Consider the following 25,340-nt stretch of genomic DNA (forward strand, 5'->3'; position numbering starts at 1 on the left):
ATTAAATAAATTTATAAAAAAATTAACGAGTTAATTAAATTAGAACATTTTTATATTTACAATTCCCATTTAAAATTAATAAAATTGTAGAAGTTTTGTTTAATTGAAACTTTGCTTCATTATTAACAATTAAATCTGGCCAATTAAATCTCTTCTTTTTTTTTTCAAAAAGAAATAACAAAAAATTTTAAAGCCTATAATATATGGTGAAAATAATATAAAATGGTTCAAATTTTCTTTTTCTTTTTTATCAATTCTAAAGATTTTGGTTGGAAGTGAGAAGATAGTGTTGCATATCTCTAATATGATATATTAGTACATTGAATCATTAGGTTCCCTTACCTATGGAGACCTTCATCCAATGGTTTAAATTGTATTATGATTATATTTGATTTTTGAAAAATACTAAGGAAATAAAAATAAAAAATAAAAACTATAAGAGTCTATTTGGTAACTGTTTTTAGAAACAATTTTATGTTCTCCAAAACAAAAAAATCGAGAAAACATTTTTAGTAACCAAAAACTGTTTTCTATTTTTTTAAAAAAAAAAAAAAGTGTTTTTAAATAATATCTTTATATTGTTTTTTTTTATATGGTTGTTTTAAAAAATAATTATACAAACATATAAAAATATTAAAAATAAAACACTACATATAAAATTTATTTTTAAAATATATTTAAAAATATTAAAAATTAGTTAAAAATGTTTAGGTTTACAAACAAATAAAACTTATAAGATATAAAAAATAATTTATTAATTTTAAATCTATTTTGTATTTTCTTTTACTTTTTTCTTTTATTCTATTTTTTCTCTTTATTTTTTTCTTTTTTATTTTCTCTCAAAATTTTCATGGAAACCAAACATAAACTATATAATTCGAGATTATAAACTTGATAAATACCATATTAGAAAGTAGCATTTTCCTGTTCATTATTGATTAATATGCTATTAGCCAATTATTACCATTTCCCTGCTACCAAAATGTTCTGAAGGGGACATGTCGTCAATCACGTGACATGAATATAGGGTATGGACCTGAGAACCCGAGACAGGTGAGCGTACCCAGAACATTTTCCTTCCGTCCAACCAGTCCAAATGAGAAAATAACATGTGTTTGATAGTGTGATTTTGAGGAAAAAGACGAAAGGGATGACATCAGAAAAAAGTAGGGCCCACACTATCAGGACTCTGTCATGAGTCGTTGACCAACTCACCCTCCGTGGACCCATCTTCCTTATATTCTACTGAATTCCCTTTTTATTTTTTATTTTTTTAAAAATTTTCTTTTTGTCTTTTTATTTATTCCCCTATTTCTTTTTGTTTTTATTTTTTTCAACTTGGGTTTCCTCTCTACCAGTTTTGACTCTTTCTCAGTCTCACGCGCCCTAGCCAGTCGTGAGACAGCTGCACCCTAATTTATAGAAAATTACAAAATTCTATTAATTTCATTTTCATCATTAAATCACTCATCTTAAAATACCAATCAACTGAAAAGTCATAAAAGACCAATCAAAACGCCTACACCATTTACACATTTTGCGTATGATCGGGGATGACAATAAGACGAGTAAAAAACGGATAAGTTTTCTCTCAATCTAGTTTTATTTATTTATATATATTCTTATTCTTGCCCAAAAAATAAATAAATAAATAGAGAAAGGTAATGCTGGACAAGTGTAGAAAATTCTATTATATGTCTTGCCTTGTCATGTTAAAATTTTTTTTTTCAATTTTTTATTTTTAAAATTTTTAATTCTTTAAAAATAAATACAATTTGTAAAAATTGTAAATATTTATAATTTATTTTTATAAAATGTAATATTTTATCTTTTTTTAAAGTTAAACAATTAATTAAAATATTTTTTTATTTAATATTATATATAATTGGGGTAAGGTAAGTACAAAGTCATACTAACATATTCTAGAAAAGTCATACATAAATAAACTCATTCTAAAAAAGTCATATCCCACCTCGAAGACATCTCGGATTTTTTTAAAAAAATTAAGCCCGTTTGAACATATTCATATTCATCCCAAACTTATCACATTACTAACAAAGAGAGTCAAAGTTCTTCTTCTTAAACATTTAATGTATGCATGGACTAGTGGTAGAATACCTTTTATAACCTTAAAGCCTTTATGGTCGAGCTTGCCCACGTACCCTCCTAGCTTGGACAATATTGAGTTAGATGTAGTTTGAATAGGATTCGGATCCTTAAAGATTCATTAATCTAGTGTTGGTCCCTCAAAACCTTTAATTAGGGCTGCACCTCGATTTTTTTAGTGCTACCCGTAATAATAATAAATCAAAAGTCTTATAATATGTTGTTCATGGGTTATGGAAATGTTTTTACTTGTGAAAATATTTGTAATTCCTATATATAAATGTTATCAATTAGATATGTACTATAAATAATTAAATAAAATAATAATACCAAATTACATAAATAATGAAAAACCTTGTCATTAATGTTTTTAATCATGTGCATAATTTGAAAGCACTTTAATAAATTTATCTAAACAAATTACAATACCAATAAATATTTCAAAAAAATTTCTAACAGTAAAAGAGGGAGAATGAGAGGGAATGTGGAAGTCACAGGGAGGGCGTGGCACAACATGCCTTTGTCGTTATGTTCATAGAATCAGCCCTCCCAACAACAACTTTGACTTAGCCACACCAGCATCTCTCTCTCTCTCTCTCTCTCCCTCTCTCTCCATATTATCTATGGTATATATATATATATGGGAAATTCTACATCTTCCCGCCTTCACATGCAAAATCCTCCTTTCTCTCTCTTTGTCCTTTTCTTTGTTTGTTTCTTTTTTTAATGTTGAAAAACGACCTTTTATTAATAACAATAAATAAAGTGGGGTATTTTTTTGACTAAGTGGGAAAAGCTTCCTCGGCCACTTGGTGATATTAAAATTAAATAAATGGGGGGTGGAGGCCTGGAGGGTATGAGGATTAGGACAAAATAAAGATAGATAGAGAAATGTGGGGGGTGGACATTTGACTAATGTGGTATAAAAATAATTGAATCCTGGCCGTCCAACTGGGTTTCCTAAAGTCGGATCTTGTCTGGTTGATGAAAGATACCCGACCATGATCCGTGAGGGGCAGTCTTACGATGGAGATATATCCTACTTTTTGGGTTTCGCCCTGCCAAGTCAAACCTTCCTCCCCCTGCTTTTCCTTTTTTTTTTTCTCCCTTTTGCCCTTTCAAATTAAATGACTCACATACCCTTTTTTTCCTTTTCCTTTCTTTATTTTTTTTTTTTTTTTGGGGATTAGTATTTAGGAATTCATAATTTATGAAAATGTATTCAAAATTCTAAGGTTATGGTTGGTGCCGGAAAATGCTAAAGAAAGAAAAAAATATTAAAAAAATAGTTTTTTTTTTCATATTTGATTATATTATGAAAAATATTAAAAAAAAATCAAATATAATTAAAATTAGTTAAAATTTTATATATTTTAAAATTATTTAATTATTATATCAATGAGTTTAAATGAAAAAAATAAGTTTGAAGTAAGAAATAAAATAATTTATTGAGTTTTAATCTATGTTTTATTTTTCTTCATTTTTTATCTCCTTCTACTTTTCCTTTATATTTTATTTCTCTTTTATTTTTATTTTTCTTTTCCTTCTATTTTTTCTTTATATTTATTTCTCTTATATTTTCCTTCAAATTTTTCGGAAATCAAACATAACCTAATTATTCTTACCCAATCTTCTACGAATTTTACATAAGCTTTTTTTATTTTTTTGTGTTTTAAGATATTATATTGATTTCCTTTAGGTCATGTTTTAATTCCTGAAAAGTACTAAAAAAAAAGAAAAAAATATCAAGGAAAACGATTTTATCATATTTGGTTGTTCCATAGAAAATTCCAAATAAAATTAAATATAATTAAAATTAGTTAAAAAAATTATGCATTTTAAAATTATTTTACCTTTATAATTATGAGTTAAAATAAATAAAATGAGTTTAAAGTAATAAAAATAATAATTTATTGACTTTAACTCTTTTTTTTTTTTTTGGCATTTTCTTTCCTTTTTATTTTCTTTTCCTAATATTTTCCTTCAAATTTTTCTGAAAACCAAATATAGCCTTAAAATTTGGAGAAATAATTTGACTCTACTTTAATGCATTATTTGTAAAATAGAAATATCGGTAATTTTATAATTCATATTAGCTTTATATTAAAACCTCTTAATTAACTTCAAGTTTGTCATTTTAAATTATTTGAATTAATATAAAATAATGTTTAAAATGTATTTAGTTAATTGTTTAATTTCAATTATAATGCATGTATAATATAAAAAGTAAAGTAAAATTTCTCTTTAATATTTACTATTCACAAGTAAAAAAAAATCACCCGTTCTATAAGATGAAAAAAAATACTTATAGATTTTGAAAGTCCTTTTAATGGAAGAACAAAAAGATTGTCCATCTACATCCCTCGGTATAATTTGAGATGATCCATTAAGGAGTATGAAGTACCATATTAAAGACGAAAAAAAAGTTTGTGTTAAATAATATAAGACCATTTGGAGGAGATAACATTTATTTAGGTCATGTAAATTTATATACTCTTTTTCATAATTGGTAGATTTTATCTATCATCAATTGAGACCCGTGGTTCAGTTCAATGGGTGTTTTCCACATAAATTTAGTAGTCGTTTTTTAAATATATTGTGTATTGTTTTCTTTTACAAATTGTTCATTATTTATAGTTTTCTTATTCCTATTATGAATAAATGGGAATAAAAATTATGAATAAATGAAATTCAAAAATAAAATTTCAAATAGTATGAATGAAATTTGTTATTGAACATCATGTGGGTTAAAGGATATTAAAAGATTGTCCCCTTCGGAAAGTGATCAATCCAAGGATTTTTAAAATTGATTTTTTTTTTTTGATTGGTTTAAAATGTCCAACCCATTAGTGATCATATTAAGGTTGATTTTTCATATATAAAAGTTTCTCAAAACAATAGAAACCTTAAAAGGATTAGGTGAGAAAATCTAAAAGTTATTGTCCTCCTCCCATACATTATAATCTTAAAAAGATTACTAGTTTAGCTTTTATTAGCATAAGGTCAAGTGATCCAAATTTTGATGACAACAATTCAAAGGTTAAGAATACTAATATTTTTGTTGCCTAAGTGCATAGGTTCAAAAAGTGGGTATTATTTTCATATGCTAAAGTTAAAGTGATCCTCACATCTCAAAAAATAAAAAAAGCAAGACACAATGAGTGAAAGTCCTTAATTATAGTATCTCTTAGTGTTCGTGATTATAAGTTAAGTGAATGTATGTCATGTAAGGACAACAAAAACCTTATCTAAGTGATACAAGACTATTAAAGTTATTAAATCTCTCCACCTCGATATAATCACCATAATCTCTACCCAAAAACGATGGAAAACCAAATTTTGTTTCTTTTTGTCAAAGTTTAAAGACTACCTTAAACCTGACTTTTCATGGAAAATCAAATTTAAGGTTCTTAAGAGGTGAAAAGATAAATAAAGACTTTTTAACTTGAAAATTGCAATTGAAAGCTAGTTTAAACCCTTAAGAATTGACTTCAAAGTTAAAGAGATTTTAGGGTGTCAAAAGTTCCCAAAACGAAGCTAGGATAGTAACAAAAGCATTTCTACAACGCATGTGGTCAATCTATGGGTCAACCACTTGCTCTATTTTATATTAAAATGGAAAATTCATGAAAAATGTTTTTGCCTACCATGTGGTTGACCTCTTCAACAATTTGCTCTCTAACAAGAACCTATAATGCATCTAATATTCTAACGACTAATCATACAGTCAACCTCCTATCAAAAACTTATGTCTAAAGGATAGTTAATTTGACCCCAAAAGCTCTTGTGTGTGGTCAACATCTTCTATAATTTGCTTTTTAACAATAACTTACAATGCATTTTTTTTTTATAGTGTGATATACATTATAAACTCAAATTTTACGAGTTTAAATTTTTAGAAAAATTGGTAGTTCGACATGTTACCAAATCCTTGATGAAACCTCACCATCCTACGCTTATTTTTACAATTTTATGAAGCCTACGTGTGAGCTAAAAAAAAAAAAAAAAAAAGGTTACATGTGAGAGAGGGTGGTGGAGTGTATGATATATATTATGAACTTAAATCTTATAAATTTAAGCTTTTAGGAAAATTAATAGTTTAACACATTTAATATTCTAACAACCATTCATATAGTCAACACATAGTCAAACTTCTTTAGGGAACTTGTGTTTAAAGGGTAGTTTAACCCCAAAACTTATATATACCCGACACTAGCTGCATTTATTTATCAACAAAGAATTGCAAACTACATTTATTACTTGTCTAGCCTTCTTAAATTGTTTATTCTTATTAAGAGCACTTGCATTAGAACCATTTCACTTGTAAATTCTATTCTTTATGAGAGTTATATTCATTCAATAAACCTTGTACTTAAGAGAGCTTTTGTGTGAGGAGTTGAAGGATACTCTTCAAAAACTTAAAAGTTTATTAGAACCTTGAAATCCAAGTGTACAATATCATTAAAAGCTTTGATCGAGAAAACACTTAATACAATAAAGATACCTCCAAACTTAGGAAGAAGTTAGAGGGAGTGGACATAGATAGTTGTCAAACCACTATAAATCTCTATTTGAAATATCTCTTACTCTCTATCTCATTTTACTTTGTTGTAATATGTATTTATATATTACTATTATTTGTTCTTGTCAATTTTTGTGCAAAAATTTTAAAAATTAACCAACACTCAATTCACACCCCTTCCATAGATCCCTCTCTACTCCTTCTTGAGTGTATAATTGAGTTTGGTTAGTTAGGCTTCACAACTTTAAGTATTGATTTCAAAAGTTTGACTTCAAATTTAATTAAAAATTAATGGCAATATTTTAATTAAAATAATTATATTTGATCTTTTTAAATATGCATTTTTTTTAATTCAAGAAAGATTGATAAATTTAAAATAAAACATAACAATGATAATTTATTATTGGTTGATTGTTATGTTATGAAAATGGAGGTGGGTCTACAATTAGTTATCATAATGATGTTGAAAAATAGTAATGTTTAGTGGTAATTAAGGAAACAACTACTATGAATGGTTGCAATAAAAGATTTTGGGGGTAACTTTTTGGGTGGCTATGAAAATTGCTTAGGGATGAAGATGGATAGTAATGTGTCACATGCAAAGATATTGCAATCATAGTGTATAAATGGTAGTAGTGGGAAGAAAAAGACAATTAGATAAGATTTAAGAGCTTAAAATAAGTATATGTGATTGTAAAATAATAGTAATTCACAAAAAGGCTAATAAAGCAAAATTATAGAGATTCAAGATGGGTTAAAACTTTGCCTCTATATAGATTTAAGTTGATTTTGTCAACTAAATAAGAGCAAGGTCAACCATATCATTTAAAAAATAAGAAAATTTTTATATCATTTTTGTATAATCTAAGGGACCTTAGTAGTGCATGATGGCATGATGACATGATTAGCCGTTTGTTGAATGATTGAGAGTCACTTAGGGTAAAAAGTTTAGTGCATAATGATTTATTATTTGATCAATTAGTGAGACAACTCAATAAGAAAAAAAAAACTAATTTACTAATAAATTTTCATATACTACAACATTTTTATTAATTAGACAACAAACTGTTATCTCTTAATTGCATACATTTAATTACAAGAAAAGTAAAATTAACATTTTACGAGAAAATAAGAGCACACGATCATGCCTTATTTATTGTTCATTGATTTAATTTCTTAATTTGCTTCATAATTATATTTTCAAATAAATAATTATAATATGTCATTGAAATTATTAGAATTATGGTAAGAAAGTAATAGAAACAATTTTTTTTTTGGGAAAATATTAATTAAAAACTTCCCATTATAAACTATAACTGTATTTACTTAATTGATATAAGCATTGATGTTTCGAGGACGTAATGAATGTGACAAGTGAAAAACAAAATAGTAGATAATTATTTTTATATTATAAGCTTTGTGGGCAACAATATTTGGAGTAATCAATTGGCGTGGTGGGTGAAGAGGTAAAAGAGTAAATAAACATTTTGAATTATTAGATAGTTTTCTCAACTACTACTATAGTATTGTCTTAAGTTTCGCAGTGGCCATTGTTTTAAGTAATGGAATGGTGAGTGGGGGCTAAAATAGTAATTCAATATAATTCAATCATATATGACTCTCTTAATCATGTAATAGTGCCATAAATCCACGAGGAAAGTGTTTCAAGCAATTGATGGAACTAGTGGATAAGAGGTAAAATTAATTATCGTAATCATAAATGATATTTTCGATCGTTATAATATTACTTTAGGTTTGGTGGTTGATAGTGTGTCGACGAAATAGTAATATATTGAATCTCGTGGATGTTATGCTTTAAGCAATCGATATAAGTACAATAATTGATAAAGAAGTTAGAATGGAAGACAATTTCACTTTACTATAACATGGTTTAGAAATCGAGAATCGGTGGGTGAGGTAAATAAGCAAGGGTATTAGAAAAATAGACGTTAAAAGTCTAATTTTAGGAAATTGAAAGGGCAAGAGCGTCAATTCAGAACGGATGAAAACGTAGAGGGTGGGCTGGGCCTGGGTTGGGCCTGTAGCACCCACCAAAACAACGAAAAGGACAAAAAGCATCCCATGAGACAGCCCTGCATCCGAGCACGTTGACCCTCCCAATATTGCTAACAGGTAAGAACAACAACAAAAGGTAAGGGACATAAAAGTGAAATGGGGAATTGTCATGGGCATAATGGGGAAATGGAAGGGAATCGGTGGTGCGGGAGTGGGAGAGGCAAGTCCCCAAAAAGCCCCTGGGGGCAGATGAGGTGGAGGGTGGACCTCACAGTCCAGCACATGCAGAGGAGGCCAGGTGTAACCGTCGACCAAGACGCCAACAACTGCATACACAAATTCATTTTCTCACTCTTCAAGTGCAAGCATAATAAATCTTCTTGCCTTTTATTTTATTTTATTTTATTTTCATTTTTTTATTTCTTCATCAACTCAAGAAAAAGAAATAAACAATAAAATACAAAACTCAGAAAATATATAAAACCACCCCCAAAGTACACACAGCCACTCTCTCTCTCTCTCTCTCTCTACTATACTTTCTTTCGCCGGAAAACTGCTTTGGGTTTTTTTCTTTTCTTGCAAACCAAACAGCTGCCGGAGTCAATGTGATGGGAAGCGGATTGTCGCAGCTATGCCCTTGCTTTGTGCCGGCCAGCAGGACGGCGGTCGAGGAGCCGGAGGTGGTCTTCACGGCCTCCGAGCCCCTAGATGAAACCCTAGGGCATTCTTTTTGTTATGTGCGCTCTTCCGCTAGGTTTTTGTCTCCGACGCAGTCCGATCGGTTTGTGTCGCCTAGTCACTCGCTCCGGTTCTCGCCGTCGCACGAGCCGGTGGGGAGGGCGCGGGCTGGTCCGCCGGAGACCGGGTTCAAGGCCATTTCGGGAGCTTCGGTGAGCGCTAACACGTCGACGCCGAGGACGGTTCTCCAGCTGGAGAATATTTACGATGATGCCACTGACTGCGTGGGCGGTGGCGTCAAGGGGAGTATAGTGAATGGCTTCGAGAGCACGGCGTCGTTTAGTGCTCTGCCGCTGCAGCCGGTGCCCAGGGGCGGTGAAGCTTCCGGTCCGATTGACCGCGGCTTCTTTATGTCCGGTCCGATCGAGCGAGGCGCTCTGTCCGGTCCCCTCGATGCCAACGCCGGCTCGGACGGCGGAAGAGTCCATTTCTCGGCTCCATTAAACGGACTTTATGTGAAAAAGAAGAGGAAGAAGGGTATTTCGGCGATTCGGAAGGCTTTTTACCGGAATTTTTCCGAGAAGAAGCGACCTTGGGTGGTGCCGGTGCTGAATTTCGTCGGCCGGAAGGAAGTTCCTGCGGCCGGAGATGGGGGCGACTCGGAGGTGAAGAGTGAGAGCAATGTTCAGTGGGCTTTAGGGAAGGCGGGGGAGGATCGGGTGCATGTGGTTGTATCCGAAGAGCATGGGTGGTTGTTTGTTGGGATTTATGATGGGTTTAACGGCCCTGATGCTCCCGAATTCTTGATGGGTAATCTCTACCGTGCTGTATTTAATGAGCTAGAAGGTTTATTTTGGGATGTTGAGGAAGGCGATCCAATAGTTTCAGGACAAGAATGTTCAAATGTAACTTCAGAAAATGTGGTCGTTGTAGAGGAAGCCACCAATCAATCGATGGAGAGCTGTGTTCGAGAGGTTGGAAATGAGTCGAATAATAAGGAAATTGGCGTCGGTCATGAAGATTCAAACCCGCCGCCTACTGATCGAGGATCAGCAAAAAGGGTGACGTTTCAACCTGAACCACCAGAGATTAGACGAAGGCGTCTATGGGAATTTCTTGCTGAGGATGATCAGGAAGATGGGCTTGATCTTTCTGGTTCAGACCGATTTGCATTTTCCGTTGATGATGCACTTAGTGTAAACAATGCAGGGTCTGCAGTAAGTAGGCGATGGTTGTTGTTGTCAAAATTGAAGCATGGGTTATCAAAGCATAAGGAGGGTCATGGTCGAAAACTATTTCCATGGAGGTTTGGTTTAGAGGATAAAGAGAAAGTTGAAGTTGATAATAGAGTAGAGGAGACGTCAGGTTCCAGAGGTAGGAAAAGGAAAGTGGGTCCTGTTGATCATGAGTTGGTATTGAAGGCAATGTCTCGGGCCTTAGAATTGACTGAGCTTGCATATTTGGACATGACAGATAAGGTTCTTGATCAGAATCCAGAGCTTGCTCTGATGGGTTCTTGTTTACTGGTTGTGCTCATGAGAGATGAGGATGTGTATGTGATGAATGTTGGTGATAGCCGAGCTCTTGTTGCACAGTATGAAACGCAAGAAGGTAGTTCTAGTGTGGAGTCTAAGGGGGAGGGGAAGAATAGGTCAAACATAGATGATATAGTTGAAGTGTCCACAGATGGCTGTGAGAAAGAAAATAAGGTGGTAAATGAAGATTTTGTTAAAGGGATGCGGTTGACTGCATTGCAATTGTCCACTGATCACAGCACAAGCATTGAAGAAGTAAGTTTTGAATTTAAAAGATAATAAGTAATAGATTGTTCCTTTTACTTAATGTTTTATGCTTTTGCTGAGTGAGCTTTGTTTTTGCATTAATGATATTAATTGGTTACTGTTGGATTATTTTTTCAGCCACCTGCTTGAAGATGTTGTTTGTGATAGTATGAACTATTTTGAATTATGTACTTGGCAACTTGATCTGATTCAAGTTAGACTGGAACCCTGATTGGTTGTGTCAAAATCAAACCATTGGAAAAAATAAGTGAAATCGATCATTTATGTGATTTCGTTGACTTGGTCACATGATTTCATTGCCTGATTTGTGGACCATCTGGTTAGCAATTTGAAGTCTCCATGCTCTCTTCTGGTTCAGTGAACAGGAAAGAAAGTATCACCATAGATGATACATTTCTTTAAATGACCTCTTTGTACTTAAAGAGTTCTTTATCAATCCTCAAGGCTCACACCAAAGGGCCATTTAATCATCATATTTTGTTTGCATGTCTCCATATTCTTTAATTGTCACTCCTTTGTACTTGGAAGCCCTATGCTTAGAAAGTTTTCTGGTTATTTACTCAAACTTGACATGTTTAGCCCTAGAGTGACATTTTTGTGGGAGACTCATACACTGATAATCATCTTTTATTTAGCCAGATTATCAGTTTCTGCCTTAATCTTTTTGCACCTTATTTTGTCTTGAACTTCTTTAAATAAATTTACCTTCCACATAATAGGTGTTTCAAGTTTCTGTGATTTAAATCATTGCTCTACTGGAGAAAGGGGAGTCATGACTACTTGACGAGATGTTTGCTCTGAGTCAAACTGCGAAGCTTACGAGTGGTAGATATACTTGGAGCATAACGTTTATTGTTTCCTTCTCATTTTTGTTTAATTTATTTATTATAGGCAGTCTCCTTCTTGCTCCTCCCAGAGGCCCACATGAACCCAGATTGCCTTAAAACTTAACTGTATGGAGCAAATATGTTGCTGGTGTTGCAAAGACAAATCCTCTGTTTTTATTTGTGAATCCTAGTCTGAGATATAGACTAGAAGAAAAACAAGTAATAGAAGGTTCTGGCTTTGCAGTTAAAAGCTCATTGCTTTAGTCTTGGAGCTTCTGCTACCATTTGGAAAGGATCAGGAACCAGTTTTACACAATGTTGGTAAACTAGTAATATGAAAAATTCACTACTGATGTCCAAAACATGGTATACTTCCATTGCACACTAAAAGATCAGTAAGATATCTTATCTGTTCCTTCATTTTGCTTTTTCAGGAAACTAGTATTGAGAATGATGTATTGAAACCTAATAGAATGGAGAGTTGTATTTTAGAAATAATGTTTCATTTTTCTTCATTTAGTGGCAACGAAAAAAAATCTATCCTGTGTTGCAACTTATCATTTTCAAATTAATTTAGATCCAACTGCTCTTTTAGCAGTGTGAGTTATTTATGTTCACTGTCCACAACTATGATTATCTGGGTGCATAAGTCCAAAAGATGTGACAAAGATTTTTTTTTCCCCTTACACCCATCATTACTTGCCATTTTCAGTTGTCCTTACCTGCTTTTGTCCCTTGTCTCTATATGAAAAAATAAAGAAGATACTAGGAAGCTTCCCTTCTCTTGGCAGAGTGATGTGCTGGATGTTTTTTTTATGATAGGTAGGGTGATGTACTGGATGTTGGATGGTTTCTTGATTGATGAGATTTTATTTCCTTACATTAAAAAGTTTAAGAAAAAAAATATTTGTTCAGTGCTTTATTCAATGAAGATCATTAAGTTGTTTCTTAAGATCTGCAAATATTGTTGTTGAATTTTATTTTTTTCCCTTCCCCATAGGTATTTTTTGTGGGTCTCTGGATTTTTTTTGCAGAAATCAGCCTTGGATGAGTTTGAAATTGTACAACTATCTTGTTTTACAAAGATAGATGTAGAATTACCTTTTACCCTTGTTGGACCTAACTGCCATTTGTTGCACCTCTGGGCATAGCTAGATCTTATTATTAGGAGGTCATCATCTGGGATTGGCTTCAAATGAAATTTGTTTATTTCCTTGATTTTTCTATCACTTCAAGCTTGGGCAGATTTGTATTGTAATCAATAGTGCAGCATTAATGCCTGTAGGTTGGCCTTGGCTATGGATTTGGATTTATAGCATTCCCAGTTGCTGATCCTTAGCTGTGTGTTAATCAGAGATCTGGTCTGATTTATTTGTTGGCTTCAGTACCACCATAGTAAAAATTTGACTGCTGCATGGCTAGATTGAGTTAATTGGTTTGTTTTTTGTTTCATGACTTGTATATATGGGGCCATACTCTTAACCAGTCCTGTGCCTTCAAATTGATGCAGTCCATTTACTCTATTTTTCACATGAGGCCTCAAGTCAATCCATACAAGTGCAAAACTGTCTTTTTTTGAGCTGTTGTGTAACTGCATGTGGCTATCATAGATTATAATACTTCTGAATCCTGTATATTACAGTTTGGATGCTGAGAAGAATATTTTTCTTTTCCATTTTTTTCCTTTTAACTTTTAAGTTTTAGTTGAGTGCATTGGTGATATTATTTTAATACAAGATACATGGGTGGTGGCAAATGATTTTATCTGTCTTGTTTTTTTCTTCTGTTTTCTATTTCTTTGTTTTTCTCTACTCAAAGAAAATTGTCACATATTTACCTATCTTTCCCTGAATTTTCTTATGCAGGAAGTCATAAGAATCAAGAATGAACACCCAGATGACAGCCAATGTATAGTCAATGATAGAGTGAAAGGTCGTCTTAAGGTCACCAGAGCATTTGGCGCTGGATTTCTCAAACAGGTTTCCAATTATATTTTTGTCATTATTACTTGTCTAGAGGAGTTTCCCTACAAAATAATGTTGCCTTATTAATGTGAAATCCAAAATAGTAGTTTGTTGCCATGGAGACAACAGGCTTAGATTCATGTGTGCACACTTGTGCATTTGTGTTTGCATGTGTGTTTGGCTGTGTTTGCACACTTGTCTAATCTGTCCATGTCTTTTTCAGTTTTCAAGTTGCAACATAAAACTTCCAAATTTTTAATGCTCACTTTGAATGGAAAAATTCTTCTGCTTCAAATCCATATGAAATTGGTGTCCACTTGGTTTTTAGGGATGTCAGAAAGTCATGTATCTGTTGTATGGATCACAAATGCCAACTAGTGTAAATACTGGATATAATAAAAAAGCAACATGAATTGTTTTGCCTATCTGTAATTACATGCATGCCCCTGCACCTGCTCCACCAAAGAGATCCGCTCGCTTGTGTAATGGTACTAGATTAAGCTTGTCATGTGTTAGCTTTTTTTTTATGATAGGCATCATATGTGCTATCTTTTATGTCAAACTGTTTTTCTTCTATTAGAAGTATGAAATCTTACATGGTAATTTCATCTTGTGATGCAGCCCAAATGGAATGATGTTCTATTAGAAATGTTTCGGAATGAGTATATTGGCACTGCACCTTACATATCATGTTCGCCTTCCCTTTGTTATCACCAACTCTGTCCGAGAGATCAGTTTCTGATCCTCTCATCTGATGGATTATATCAGTATTTAAGCAATCAAGAAGTGGTTTGTGAGGTCGAGAAATTCATGGAGAAGTTTCCTGAAGGAGACCCTGCCCAGCATTTGATAGAGGAGCTTCTTTCCCGTGCTGCAAAGAAAGCTGGTAATTTCCTCTCCTTGTTCATTCTTCTGTATATTATATTTTTCAGTTGTCATATGCATATCCTTTATGGTTTGTACATGATATAGAGATGTAGATCTGAAATTGGATTGGGAACTAATTGCAAATTTGTAGGATGCACGCATAACCACAGTATTGGTATTGGAAATGCTTACCAGATTGAGTAGATATAAATAACCAACCAGCATTGCTCACCACTTTCTGGTCTGACCCCATAACTTTGGTTGGTTGCATGTTTATCTTGTGCCCACAGCTGTGAAACTTTACTAACTTTCAATTTCTATGTTAGATTGACTCTAGATATTCAGTTATTAAGCAAGTTATGATTCTGTATCCCTTCACTATGTTGTTCTGACTTGGGTTGTGGAGAGATCTGAATTTAGGTTTTCTCTCCACCTTTCTTCTCCTTGCTGTCCTCTTTCTTCCTTGAGCTATTGTATAAGTGGGTCTGGCATCCTTGGTATTACCTCACTTACAGCTACCTTAGCCCCATAACAGGTCTAATCAATTGCTATACCATACTTTGTTGTAGTATCAGATTCTTTTCACACCATTTTTCAGTAGGAAATTGAAAAGAAAACAAACACGTCTAGACTATAAATTTTATTTTTTACTGGCCAAAGATGAGTCCAAACATTAAGCATGATTTTTAATATCTGAGCAAAATTAGGGCCATAGAGTGCTATTATGATGATATGTTTTTGGAATCCTTAGTTTGGAATCCTTGGGTTCCAAAGAGAGTCAGCTTTTTTGCTTGGGAGGCTATTTGGGGAAGAATTCTAACCATGGATCAACTAAAAAGGAGGGGTTGGATTTGACCAAGCAGGTGCTTTTTGTGTAAAGTGAAAGAAGAATCAACAAATCATGTGCTTATTCACTGTCTCAAGGCAGCTATGATTTGGCACCTTATTTTTGCTCTTTTTGGTGTTCAGTGGGTTATGCCCAATTCTATCAAGGAAACCATTCTTAGTTGGAGTGGCTCCTTTGTTGGAAAGAAAAGAAAAAAGGCATGGAATGCAACCCCTTTATGTTTATTTTGGACCTTATGGAAGGACAAAAATAGAAGAGTCTTTGAAGATACCGAATTAGCGGATCAAACTATTTTATGGTCTTTTTTGTATATGTTTTTGGATTGGGTTAGGGTGCATGTAGATTGTACATCATGGTCCATTTTCGATTTCATTGATTGTTTGGGATGTAAGGGGTGATTTTTTACTATTCCTTTTCTTTTTGGCCTTGTTGCCTTGTACATATTGTGTATACTTTCAGGTGTACATCAGGCTTTCTTAATACAATTGCTTTTACTTATAAAAAAAAAATGTTTTTGGAGCCTTGGGGGTTTTTTGTCATCAAGGTTCAGAAATGTGCCTATCGAGGAGCCTATATACTTGATAGTAAAGGGAGGATAACAGAAGTTTGAATTTTTGCTTTTGTGTTATCAGATTTGCAGATTGTGAGAGATACCTTGGCAACAAGCTCTCTCTCTCTCTCTCTCTCACTCACTCACTCATGTGAATTGGAACCCTCATTTTTTTTATCCTTTTTTTTGGTGCTTAAATTCTGGTGTCCAGTGCATATGAACTAATATTGAATATGCAGAAAAATGTTGTTTTCTTGGTAAATGTTGGTGATGTAAAATAGCAGAGAGAAAAAGAATACAGGGGAGAAAAATAGAAGTAGAAGAGAGAGATTCCAAAATTATGAATGTTGTTAATAAAAAAAAGTCTATGGCCTTTATATAGATAGACAATTGTAACTCTAGTAGGAAACTGATTTTAAGAATCCTAACTCTAATAAAACTTTATCAATAACTAATAATGACACTTGTAAATCTAGTGGCAAGGCGAGAATTTTATGGCAGCAGCTAGTGTTCTCCATTTTTGGTGTACTGAGTTGGTTAGGGAGACTCTCCTAGGTGACATGACTCTTTTGTAGATAAAAGGCGTATTAAAGCTTGGAGAGCCGCTTTTCCTTGCATTTTCTGGACGATGTGGACGGAAAGAAATAGGAGATTCTTTAATTGTGAAGAAATGCCTGATAAGAGGTTAAAGAATTTGTTCCTTAACAATCTCTCTTTGTGGGTGAGGGTGTATATAGGGTGGAGGGTATACAAATATGGTTGATTTCATAGATTGGTTGGGGCTAGGATGAAGGAGCATCTTTTGTGTTTTCCCTCTTTCCTTTTTTTGCCAAGTGTACTTTGTATACGTCCCGTGTACTCTTGTGCACTTTTAGAACCTATTAATACACTCTCTTAAAAAAAATAACAAAAATCTATCACTTGATATATTTACGCCAAACATAAGTGTGTAATAACATCATTATTTCCATCATTTCTTCCCGGTTGAAAAAAACTCAAGACTCAGGTAAATTATGTTGTAGATATTGCTCTAAAGTATCAGGATGAAACTGATGGAGCTCCTCATTTGTTATCGAAGTATTATCGGTATCAAGATGATCTTTTCATTGAACAAGGAACATTGACTATCATCAGCTGGGGAAGTAACATATGGATCTGCCAAGACATCCACAATCACATCAATTGGTGCTGATGAAACGAAAGGGGCATAAGGCAAAAAGCCAAAGGATTGCCTTGTAGAAATAGAAGAAGGCAACATTGGAGGCTTGAGTGTGCCTCAGTGAGGAAATAAATCTGCCACATTGAAAATTTGACTCAAGTTATGTACGATGCAAATCAAACAAGCATGCATTGCATCCAAGCCTTCGAAGAATAGGGAAGGGGCCTAGTGACCAGAAATGAAGTTTCTTTATATAATTTTTAGGGTAATGCTTAGGACAAATGGGAATCATAACATAATCACCCTCTTTGAACTCTATTCCTGTGATGTGTATCATTAGCAAGTTTATAATCGGCATTACTGAAAGCAATTTTTTGTTGTATCTTAGCATGTAAGTCATGAATATGATCGGTAAAGGCTTGGGTGGAATCAAGAGGATGGTAATCAATAGGCAAAGAAACAAGATTAATGAATTGGCAAGGTGAAAGACCTTGAACAATTTTAAAAAGATGAGTTATTTTAAGCAAACTTAGCGGTTGGAAAAATAAGATCCCAATTACCATGTTTCTTACCAATTAGGTACCTAAGCAAGTCACTCAAGTTACAATTAACAACTTTTGTTTGACCATCTATTTGAGGATTGAAAGTAGAGGAATACTTCAAAGTGGTTCCTAACAATTTCCAAAGCGTCTTCCTAAAATAGCTAACAAACATGACATCTTTATTAGACACTATGCTAGAAGGTAAATCATGTAACCTCATAATTTCATTCAAAAACAATTTTGACATAGGGGAAACATCAACAATGTTAGAACAAGGGATAAAATGGGTCATCTTAGTGAATCTATCTACAACTACCAATATGGATTCATGACCTCTAGTAGTCTTGGACAACTTGAGGGCAAAGTCCATGCTAAGATCATGACAAAGTGTATGTGGAACTAGTAATGGAGTGTACAAACTTGTGTTTTGTTTCTTAGCCTTACCCAATTGATAGGTATGACATTGGGAAACGATCCTAGCTACATACCTTTTGAATGGAAGCCGATAAAACCCATCTTCAACTAGAGCTATAGTTTTATTTTATCCCTATCAAAATGTCCAACTTAGACCTCCAGCATGTAATTCCCAAACTAGAAACTCCCCAGGTGAAGTATAAGGGATGCACAATCTAACTTCCTCGAAAAATAACCATCTTGAATGAGAAAGCTTGCATGATTTGTATTAGGACTATCTAAGAATTCCATGAAAATGGTACAAAAATCCAAACAAGTAGGGGATACTCATTCTTAATTTGCTCAAACCTTACCACTTTATTACTCATAGAATGGAGGATCATGGAAACATGCTTGGGGGCATCAGTGACCTTATTTTCTACCCCAAAATGATTTTTGAGGACAAAAGTGTAGTATTGGAGGAATTCAACCCACACAACGTGTCTTTCATTTCACTTACATTGGCAATTAAGGTCTCTAAGGACTTAATGGTTAGAGCAAAGGATAAACTTCTTCTTTTTTTGTTAGGACAAGGGATAAACTTCTTTGGTAATTGATAATATTGCTAATAACAAAGAAATTGCACCACAACATAAAACTCCTTGTCATAGCTGAAATATTGTTGTTTTGCTTCATTGAGTTTTTCACTAAAGTAGGCCACATGGTGACTATCTTGAATTAAGACACTACCCATACCCACTTTGAAAACATCACAAACTACCTCAAAACCTTAGAAAGATTAAGGTGTCACAAAATAGGGAGCCTTAATCATATTCTACTTAATTGCTAGGAAAGGTTTATGGGCTATTGACGTCTAATGAGACCTTTTTTTTTCCTTCATGCATTCAGTAATTAGTACTGAATTCTTGAATAAATCTTCTATAAAAAGAAGTTGAAATATGGAAACTACAAACTATGGTTAAAGTTTTGGGTTTAAGCTAATCTCTTATAGCTTTGACCTTGTCAGGGTGAGTAGAGGTCCCTTGAGCAGACACAATAAGACCCAGGAAAAACACTCTAGGTTGCATGAAGCAACACTTCTGAAAGCAAGCATGCACTCTCTTAGCTCTTAGGGTATGAAATACTTGCCTAAGATGGTTTTAATGCTCTTCTTTAGATCAACTATAGATCAAGATCTCATCAAAATAGACAAGAAGGAATTTTCATATGAATAGCCTCAAAACATGTGTTAATACTCTCATGAAAGTACTAGGGGTGTTAAATATTCCAAATGGCATTGCTAACAACTCATATAATCTATCTTGAGTTTTAAAGGCTATTTTCCATTCATCTACTTGAGTTGGCTCCTTATGTGGTTCAAAGCCATGTTGGGGTTGAGGGTGAATTTGGACAAAAGTGAGCTCATTTCGGTGGGAAGAGTGAAGAATGTAGAGGAGTTGGCTCTTGAGTTTGGTTGCAAGTTTAGCACACTCCCATCTTCTTACTTGGGTCTTCCTTTGGTTGCTCATTTCAAGGATATGGCAGTTTGGAATGGGGTAGAGGAGAGGTTGAGGAAAAGGCTTTCAATTTGAAAAAGGCAATATATTTCCAAAGGGGGCAGGTTGACCTTGATCTAGAGCACTCTGTCCAGTATGCCTATCTACGGTATGTGCCTATTTTATATGCCAAGGAGTGTGAGATTGAGGTTGGAGAGGATCCAAAGGGATTTTCTTTGGGGTGGTGGGGCCCTAGAAAGGAAGCCCCATTAGTAGATTGGTTTATTGTTTGCTCAGATAAATGAAAAGGTGGTTTGGGTGTGAGGAATTTTGGCGTTGTTGAATAAAGCTCTTTTATGCAAATGGAGTTGGCGTTTTGCGGTGGAGAGAGAGGCTTTGTGGAGGCAAGTTATTTGTGGGAAGTATGGGAAGAAGCGGGTGGTTGGCAGTCTTGTGAAGCGAGAGGAAGTTTTGAGGTTGGTTTGTGGAAAGCCATTAGGAAAGATTGGGATGTGATAGGCAACAATATGGTTTATTTTGTGGGGAATGGAAGGAGGGTTAGATTTTGGAAGGACAGGTGGTGTGGAGACGATCCTTTGTGTATTTGTTTTCCCTCCTTATTTGCTATTTCCTTGGCTAAGGAGGCTTGGGTGGAGGATGTGTGGAGCCACTTTGGAGGGGGAGTATGGATTCCTCGGTTCTCTAGGCGGCTTAACGATTGGGAGGTATTCGATGTGGAGCGTTTTCTTTTGAGATTGCAAGGGAGGATGGTATATAGTGATGTATGGAAGATCAAGTAGTTTGGACAAAGTCAAAGGACGGTAGATTTTTTGTCAAGTCTCTCTATAAGGCTTTAGAAATGGAAAGACAAGGGGATTTTCCTGCAAGAGTAATTTGGAACTCTTTGCTGCCTTTGAGGGTGAATTTTTTTGCTTGGGAGGCTACATGGAAAAAGGTCTTAACCTTAGATCGAATCCAAAGGAGAGGGTGCCCTTTAGCTAACAAATGTTACTTGTGTCTTTCAAAGGAAGAGTCTATTGATCACATCCTCTTGCATTGTGAGTTGGCAAGAAGTTTATGGAACTTATTGTTTTCCCTTTTTGGGGTGTCGTGGGTGCTCCCATATGCAGTTAGAGAGGTGTTATTGGGATGACTTGGGTCTTGTGTGGGAAAGAAGAGGAAGAAAGTGTGGCTTTTAGCTCCCTTGTGTCTTTTTTGGATAGTTTAGAAGGAAAGAAATAGTAGGGCTTTTGAAAATGAGGATCATTCGGTTTAAGGGTGTAAATCTTTTTTCCTTTGTAACCTATGGGCATGGGCAAAAGGGTTCCGACCCCCCTTCCATTGTGGATTTTGTAGATTGGTTAGGCTCTGTTTAAAGTAGTGTTGTTTTTTGTTGACCTCCTATTTCTCTTTGGGGCATTCTTTAGCCTCTTTTGTAGACCTCCTATATACTTTGGGGCGCTTCCTTGTTGTGCCTTTTATTATTAATATATTGTTGTTTATTCATAAAAAAAATAAAAATCATAATTTGATGGTACCCACTACGAAAGTCTCTCTTCACAAACCATTGGGAGCCAGCTAGCTCATCTAACATATTTTTCAACCCAGGAATATGAAACCTATGTTTAACCATGGTTTTGTTGATTGCTCTACCATTCAATTACATTCTCCAAGACCCATCATTTTTAGGGGTGAGTAAAAATAGGAACAACACAAGGACTAAGGCTATGACGAATACAACCCTTAGCTAAGAGACCGTCTATCTTGTGGCACCCAATGCTTAAAGGTATTCCTAGGACCTTCATTGACAAAGTGTGAGCTAGACTCTCTCTTATCTCCATTGATTTGCATTGGGGTATCAAAATATATTTCAACAAATGACTCAAGTCCATGACATATTTGGTCACAATATATTTCACCTCTATTAGATCGACTTTTCATAATGGTTCTAAGGGTTTGTACACCCCCCTAAAGGGTCAAATGGGATTGTTCTAATTCAATGACGTACATGTTTGGTGAAAACAAAGGTTGGGAAAAAAAATGGAAATAAGGACAAATTCTTAGAAAAGCGTAATGCTGAGATAAAACCTTAATTACTTGAACTATTACCAAATCTCTTCTAGATTGGGTGCATTCAATAGGAACAAAAACCCAAATATTGGACTCTACAATGACTTCAAAGAAAGGCACAAGATACGAAATAGATAGGAAATAATGGTAAATAGAAGGCTCAATATATAAATTTTTTTAAAGGCAATAAGCAAAAAGACATGACAATAAAGGCAAGAATCCTAACACCATACCTGCTTAACCAAAGAACTAAAATGAAAGTACAAATTTCCAAGTAGCAAAAAAATTACCTCAAGACTTATTGATGGCATTGGGCCGTGAGATTGGTGCGAGGCTTCCAATGATGTAGAACACTTATAAAAATTGACCTGAGTTGTAGTTTAGTAATTGTAATAAAGTTGTAGCATAGTGAAGAGTATTCCCAATTGTTGTTGTATGATGGGGTAACTAATGAAGCTGTAGCATGGTAAAGAGTATTCTCAATTGTATTGTAGAATGGTGGGTATACCCATCCCAAAAACATGTCCAATATCAGCCTTACTCTAATACCAATTGATGTAGAATAGTAGAGAGAAAAAACATACATGTGAGAAAAATAGAAGAAAGAGATTCCAAAGAAACAAATATTATTACTAGAAAAAGTTTGCAGTAGTTAATATCACTGAGCCTCTCTCTCTCTCTCTCTCTCTCTCTCTCTCTCTCTATATATATATATATATATATATATATATATATATATATATACATATATATAGACGATTCTAATAGGGGGCTTCTCAGGGGTGGTTGGTTTTTGCTTCCTCTTATTTTTGTTTTTCTTTTGCTTGCCCTATGGCCTTTGTTGTATACTGCGTGTGTACTCTATTGCACCACTTTGCAAGCACTTTTAATATATTTCTCTTATTTACCTATAAAAGAAAAAATATAAACAATTCTAATAGGGGACTAATTTTAATAATCTCATCTTTAATAAAACTTTCTCAATAGCTAATAAGTATTAATTTTATTGACACTCCTTAAGGTTTAGTGTAAATACACTAAGAGAGTGTTTGTTTTTTAGTTTTTTGCTAAAAACAATTTGCTTTTGGACTTGAAGTTATTTGTTTTTTCTATTTTTTCATGACTTATTATAAATTTTTGGCCAAAAAAAAAAAGCCAAAGTATTTAACTTTTTCTAAGTAGAAAAAGTAACATGTCGGTTTTTCTTTACTTTTTAATGTTCAATAGAAATAAAATATTACAAAAAGAAACAACCTAATACTTAACACTATTAGCACTATTTAGTTTTAAGTTCGATTTAAAATTAAGTAAAAAAAAAAAACACCACCTAAGCCATCACTGATTTCAAATTTCATCAATTTGCACCCCTATAGATGTATTTCATATATAAAATTTATTGTTTAGAGAATAAAATTTATTTTTAAGAAAATTGTTAAATACACCTATTTATTTTTAAAAAAAAAATCTAAAATCTCTCTAACAAATAAATTTTATTAACAAAATAAATTTATAGGAGTACTAGTTGATAAAATTTGAAACTAATGGTGGTTAGTTGTACTTACACCAAACCAAAATAAATAGTAAATAACAAAATCTATCACTTCTTATATTTATGCCTAACATAAGCATGCAATTTAACATCATTATCTCCATCAATTGGTAACCTCAACTTGGTTCATGTTAATTCCAAGCTCTTTTTCAACTTCTCGAAGTTGGAGTATTTCTGCTCTCATCCTTCATTCCCCAGGGATGATCACTTGCTTAATGTTCACTGTATAGCTTTCTCCACTTGGTGGTGTCCTCCTCTTTCATTTTATAGTGGCAGAAAAACAAAATTCTACATCTTCATGCAAACAAATAGAATATTATGTGTCCATATGTCAAGGTGAATATGCTCCATCTGTTGCAGACGTATATGATGATGCAGTTTTGACACTTCATCTTACTTCATCTACCATCTGGACACTGAATTCTCTCAAAGCTGCACTTCTATTGTGTCTGTCCAAATGATTTTTTGAAAGTATGCAACATCCTTTTGGGTTGCCTTATTTTGACCAATTGGCTCTTTTAATAGATTCCTGGGCACAAACTTGTAGTTAAGCATTTGAAGGATCCTTTAGTGCAAATAAGTTAAATAAATCGTTGTCATATTGTATAATCGGTGACGATTCTGCTCTCAATCTTTGTAATCTAGTTCTTATCCCTTTGCTTTCTTGTTGGTCTTTTCATATTGTTTGAAGCATTTGGTTGGTCTGATTGCCAATGGAGTTTAATGAAGGCCTTTATATCTTACATTTCCAGCCTTAAGGGGCTACCCACTGTTACAGTTCACTGAGCAGTTTGCAGAACATTTTTCTGCCCTGCTCTGTGGGTTGCATTTGCTGTAGCCCGCAAGACTCACATCTCTATACAATCAAATACATTAATCAAACTTCAGGCATATTATGCTTCTCTACCCTTGTGACAATTTAATGTGGATGTTCTGGAAGTCCTCATCTCATCTGTCTTGTTTGCTTCATTGTCTCTCCTTATGTATTGTTAAGTTTTACCGGTCCACTGGAGCAAATTTATTTATCACACTATTTTTTAAAAATTTATTCTAATGAGGTTTTTATGGCCCTTCAGATTGTGTATATGCCAATAAAGAGAGGATAGTGGTCCTTGAAAATAAAATCCAATGCTTTCTCTCCATTGAAAGATATCTATCTTGGTGACAAACACAAGTTCTTTTACGGACTTCATTCTTTTTCATGTTCATTTGACCTTGATGGGCCTTCCAATGGAGGCATTTGCAAACTGTATCTCATTTTTTTACAAGTTTGCTTACCTTGAACATAAATTGGCTTTGTTTGCAGGGTTGAATTTCCATGAATTGCTGGACATCCCACAAGGAGACCGCCGGAAGTACCATGATGATGTCACTGTCATGGTGATCTCCCTAGAAGGGAGAATTTGGAAATCATCTGGGAAATACCTCTGAATCTTCATATCTTAGGCAGCGTCTCAATTTGTGATTCTCCATATACAAGTGACTGAGTTTTGATTCTCGAGCTGAGGTGCTCTATTTGGAAAGCTCCAGTGCAGGCCCATTTTTCATGGGTCCCAAAAGGATTCTTTAATTTCATACATAAAGCATATAGTTAAAAGGGGGAACCCCTGGTGATAATGGCAAGACTAGTCTTAGATATTCATCCAGACTGACAAAGATGGTTTCGGGATGGAAAATGGGGGAATTGCAGATGGAATTTGTTGGGAGAAGTGCTCTCTAGTAGAAGGGTATCTATTTAAATTTTTTCTTTCTTTCAATTTCCGTTCTTGTCCCTTTTGAGATTTTGCATATATGGAGGCTCTCCATTCATTTGTCTCCTTTATTCCTTTGATGTTTCAAAGCCTGAAAGAAAAAGAAAAAAAAATAGTCTGTAATTTGGTGGGGGTTTAATTTTAATTTCTCTGCTTGAGCAATTTCCTTTTCAAAGATGAGCATCTGTAATTTTGAAGGTG

The 25,340-nt window shown here is 33.9% G+C and overlaps 1 protein-coding gene across 1 annotated transcript; it reads left to right on the top strand.

The window, feature by feature from the left end:
• Nucleotides 1-9,152: 9,152 nt before the first annotated feature.
• LOC117928338 (protein phosphatase 2C 29) lies at nucleotides 9,153-25,314 on the top strand. The gene is made up of 4 exons (XM_034848238.1): nucleotides 9,153-11,112; nucleotides 13,817-13,930; nucleotides 14,537-14,801; nucleotides 24,695-25,314. The coding sequence occupies exons 1-4, from the start codon at nucleotides 9,253-9,255 to the stop codon at nucleotides 24,817-24,819; spliced, it is 2,364 nt and encodes a 787-aa protein (XP_034704129.1). The 5' UTR covers nucleotides 9,153-9,252; the 3' UTR covers nucleotides 24,820-25,314.
• Nucleotides 25,315-25,340: the final 26 nt, after the last annotated feature.

This window comes from Vitis riparia, chromosome 2, assembly GCF_004353265.1.
Source record: "Vitis riparia cultivar Riparia Gloire de Montpellier isolate 1030 chromosome 2, EGFV_Vit.rip_1.0, whole genome shotgun sequence".
Classification (NCBI taxonomy): Eukaryota; Viridiplantae; Streptophyta; class Magnoliopsida; order Vitales; family Vitaceae; genus Vitis; species Vitis riparia.